Source organism: Gordionus sp. m RMFG-2023, chromosome 4 (assembly GCF_954871325.1).
Source record: "Gordionus sp. m RMFG-2023 chromosome 4, tfGorSpeb1-WG-v2, whole genome shotgun sequence".
In the NCBI taxonomy this organism is placed as follows: domain Eukaryota; kingdom Metazoa; phylum Nematomorpha; class Gordioida; order Chordodea; family Parachordodidae; genus Gordionus; species Gordionus sp. m RMFG-2023.
In genome coordinates this window covers 7,265,625-7,270,328 of record NC_088778.1, presented here as the reverse complement: position 1 = coordinate 7,270,328, position 4,704 = coordinate 7,265,625, and the positions used below count along the sequence as shown (strand labels likewise).

General features: G+C 30.1%; 1 protein-coding gene across 1 annotated transcript; it reads right to left on the bottom strand.

Annotated features, from left to right (window-relative positions):
- Nucleotides 1-2,948: 2,948 nt before the first annotated feature.
- On the bottom strand, nt 2,949-4,430 carry LOC135928582 (uncharacterized). The gene has a single exon (XM_065465038.1). It carries the CDS (start codon nt 4,428-4,430, stop codon nt 2,949-2,951), a length of 1,482 nt encoding a protein of 493 aa, XP_065321110.1.
- Nucleotides 4,431-4,704: the final 274 nt, after the last annotated feature.

Genomic DNA, 4,704 nt, shown 5'->3' with positions numbered 1-4,704 from the left:
TAAATTGCAAGGGCAATAATGAAGCGAAATTTCTGCCGATTCACAGCTTCTGTTAAGGGGAATTTCTTCGAAAAAACTAAGACCACGAACTTTGTTATTTAAATTTGAATCGGTATATGCACCATGTTCGTTTAATTTAATCAGATGTAAAATTGTTTTGTGAACGTCAAAAGGTGTCAAAATACGGCCAGTATTAATATTCATGTTGGAATGAATTGAAGGGTATTTGGACAGAAACCAAGCCGGAGGCGACACAAAGAGTAGTGGCAAGCTATCTTCCATCATACCTTTAATAATTATTAATATTTATTTGTATGGGTATATATATATATAAGTAATATAATAATATACACATCATAAATATGCTAAAAATAAATCAACTAATTTGTATTTAAGGAGAAGGTAGGTCTTAAAATTAGTGCTGTTAAAAAGCCCGATTATGATTTTAGCCAAAATAATATTGTGTAAGCCTCAAGATTTGTCAAGTAAAAGCCCAAACCTTTCTGCCATCTATGAGCAAAATCACTAAGCTTACACAATATTATTTTGGTTATAATATTAAGCCTTTTCTATAAATCTACTCAAATCGGGCTTTTTAACAACACTACTTAAAATATTATTTAAGATGCTTGAAATTTCATATTAGCAACATTGTCTTTTTTTTTAAGATAACAATTTAAATTTGTAAGATCATTTCAAGATAGAATACTTTCTATAAAAATTGAGTGAACGATTAACTTTCTTTAAATTTTTAACTCTCTTAATTATAAAACATGGTCAGATTTCAGAGATCATTGTATATAACAAATTTGTGGAACCTCGACGATTCATTGAATTTTTTTTTTAGAAAATAATACTTTTTCTTGATAACGTAATCTTATAAGTTACAATACAGTGATGTATCCAATGTTTTAATTCGAAACCTATACAAAAACGGTTGGGGGCTTTGCCCTCAAAAAATATTAATTTATAAATAAATAATTAAGTCGATTAATATAAAACTGGTTGCAATTTCTTATAACAAGATTCATACTTTAGTCTATGATTATTGTAGTTACGCTTATAATTGGTTCCGAAAAATAGATAACCAATAGAAATAATACTCGGTGTCCTGCTCTTGGTGGTCTTTGCCAATTTTAAATAGATGTCTTTTGCAGCATATAGTGTTGTTTCTGGCCATTTTTCTAAACCCTTCTTAAAATATCTTCGTTTATATTAGGCCACCACACGTATTGTCTTTCATTGTTTTTCTTTCAATTTCGTAGGCATTCAAGATGTTTGTTCTCCCACCTGTATTTGATCCTGATTTTCTCCTTTTGATATTGTGTTCTAATTGGTAATCGAAATAGCATGTCAGCATTGGCTATATTCTGGCTACTCATGAATTCTATTTCATATTGATAACCTGATAATAATAAGCCCAACTTTGTATTCTGGAAGTGGATGTTGTTGATATATCTCTACTTGGATGAAATAAACTCATTAATGGGTTGTGATCCGTTTGTAATGCAAACATTTCCATATATAAATTCTTTGAATTTTATAACCCCAAATATGATGGCAAGAGCTTCTTTTTCTATTTGGCTAAAAATTTTCTCTGCTGTATTTAGCATTCTTAGGCGAATGCGATTGGTTTCTCCTTTCTCCCTTCTATATACGAGATTAGCGCCGCGATTTCCAAGGATCATGCATCTACTGTTAGTATAATTGGTAATTTTGGATCAAAATGTTGTAATATTGGAGCACTACTTATTATTGGCTTTATTTTTTTCATAGGTGTCTTTGCATTCATTTTTTCATTTATTTACTTAGAATTAACATTTTTATATAAAAAATTTAAAAAATATCCTTCGACATAATTTACAATTTTTCGCAAACTTGTTATCAATTAACAATTTATCCAAAACACAAACTAATAAAATTAAATTTTTATATTCTAACTAGAGCACCAGTCATGGCAGAAATGACAAGATCTTCAGAAACCTTAATTTGTCTAAAGCTGCCTTCACATCATAAAGTAGTGAAATATTTACAATAGCCATATAGTGATAGCCAGCTTCTATAAATATATTAAATAAACATTTTTATCTAAACAAGTAGGATTATATTACCGAGTGGTATTCTTTGTGCGTACAAATCGTTATGAGCTCGTCAATTCATTACTCTGCAGTGCTTTAAGTACTGCATATCCTTTATCACCATTGAAATACATGTGAATTTCGTCTCAGATCACTTAAAACATTTTCTCTTATCAATTGGTATAATTGAACAATGATTAATTATAACCGATAACAATCACATTAAATAAAATATCCTTTTGGGGCCACAGCTTCAATCAAAGCGATCCGTTCACTCATGTGTGAAGCACTATGATAGCTTTGTTGAACTAAGAATTCGAGGAGGTGACTCAAGGAAGTTTGCAAACTATATTTTTTATAATATCAAGAGACGTGTTTGCATTATTCCGGTTTAGGCATTTCATTAATTTTTAATAAATCTTACTAACAAATCTATTGCTTCTGATTACGAAATATCATATATACCATCAACTATAATTGAAATGCATCTATTAGATTTAATTTCTTTTTGAATTTTGTTTATAACCATAATTTTCCTGGTTTCAAGGATAATGAAGAATATTTATATTATTATACGATAATAGATTAGAATATAATTTAAATTTTAATCCCATTTTTTTTTTTATAAAAATGAAAATTTTCAAAAAAATTATTCCCTTTCAAACTTTAAGAGCAGCTTCGTACCCCGCCATTTTAGTGGCCACTCGTCCGATGTTATGGACCAAAATATACAAGTTGGCCTAAAGTGAACATTTTTTCCTATAAAAAATGGATTTTAAAATTATTTGAGTAGGCTCGACACGCCATAAATCGTAATTTCTATTAAAAGTCATTTAATTAACATAAACCCTTCCTTTAATTTATTTATCGTTATAATGTACCCATAAAGGTCTCTCGAAATTTGCCGAATCTCATACCATGATCTCCGAAGATAATGATAAGAGTGTTTTCAAGAGCGTTAGCCTTGAATAAATCTTTGAAGTAGTTAACCAACATCTCATCAACATATTTAATACCATTCAATTCCTCGTGAGTCAACCTGGCAGTATAAGTGAGACAAAAATAAGGCCATGACTTAAAGGAAATCATCAAATCCCTGGAATATTCTAGTAAGGCTAATACTTCGTGTTTATCCCGTATGCATTTATCCTTATTTTCAAGCAAATTGTTTGATTCTAACGAATAGGGACGATAATAAAAATCGGTAGGAGGATTGTAAAATCCTTTTTTGAAATAATTGAAAGTGGCCATTTCGAAACAATCTTCTATAAAAGCGGTTGTATAATTGATTTTACTCTTTTCAAACGCCTTCCACACAAAGCTGTAGTTATCGAAGTAATGTTCACCAAAGTCTTTGGGATATTCTTTAACAAATTTACCAGTCAACAATGCCACCAAATTGGGAAAGGTGTTGTCTCCCACTTTAATATAACCATTAAATGTGTAGCTTTCGTTTCTTTGCGATAACAAATACTGACGCGTATTGGATAGTCCACGAATAAAATTTAATTTCGAAGTTGAATCTATACCGATCATGAGAAGGTTCAGTATTCGATTATCAATGGGAAAATGTTGGAAAGATTTAACCGTTTCATTATTAACAATTGGGATCATATTAATTTTACTTTGGTTAGTCTTGTTGCTAGTAGCATTGGTGGAAAATACACTGTAGTTATTAGGACCGAACCTAGTTGGATGTTGGTGTCTATATTTGCGATAGGATTCTGCGTCTATAGCTCCGTTATTATGTGTATTGCTATAAAAGACGTGTTTTCCACTGTCATTATAACATTTAACTAATATAAAATCATCTTTTATAAGTGTATCATTTTTAAAAAGTATTTTGTCTGACAATTCGGTATCTTCATCCGGGTTAGTCGTGCTGTAATTTCTTAATATAACCTGATAATTGCAAAATTCCATATTTACCTTACTATAATATAGATTAAGGACATCGTAATTGAATGTTAGAATACCATTTCGTATGGTTGTAAGGGCCGTGATATTGGAACATATTAGGGGTTCCATCGTATAGTTAATAAAGTTCGATATGCTTTTATCGTTTGGATCGAAATGTCGAATTTTGCAGTTCATTGTGTGAACGTCATACTTAAAAAAAGAATCTTGAGATTTAATGGGAATTTTAGTTATCACTTGAGGTTTAAGCTTGATGAGCTTAGTATTATTATAGGTTGGTACATTAGAATTTTCCTTTCTTAAAATAAATAGTCTGGATAAAATGATACTTTTATCACCCAAAAATATTTTGGCCACAAAAAAACATGCAAAGAGTGTTGTAAACCCAATAACACATTTATGTAAATTTTTGTCAGAACAATGGGTAATCAACATTCACAAGATTCAATGTGTTCAATTGAGTACCTGTCAATTCATAAATTATGTTTTTTTAAATATATTTTTTTGTTATACTTATTTTCCTAATAAAGGTAAATGTCTGCTAGTGATCTGCATCGGGCCTAGTTTCTATAAATGAAATAAAATATTTATATTTTACATTAAAAATTCAACATAAAATTGATAAATATCGATATATTAAAAAAAATTTCCACAGCCCGACCCGACCCTGCCAGAATTTTTAAAAAAAATGGGCCCGACCCGGTGCATA

What these genes read in the sequence shown, in the direction of transcription:
- LOC135928582 (XM_065465038.1), bottom strand. Translation starts at nt 4,430, where the DNA reads ATGTTGATTACCCATTGTTCTGACAAAAATTTACATAAATGTGTTATT.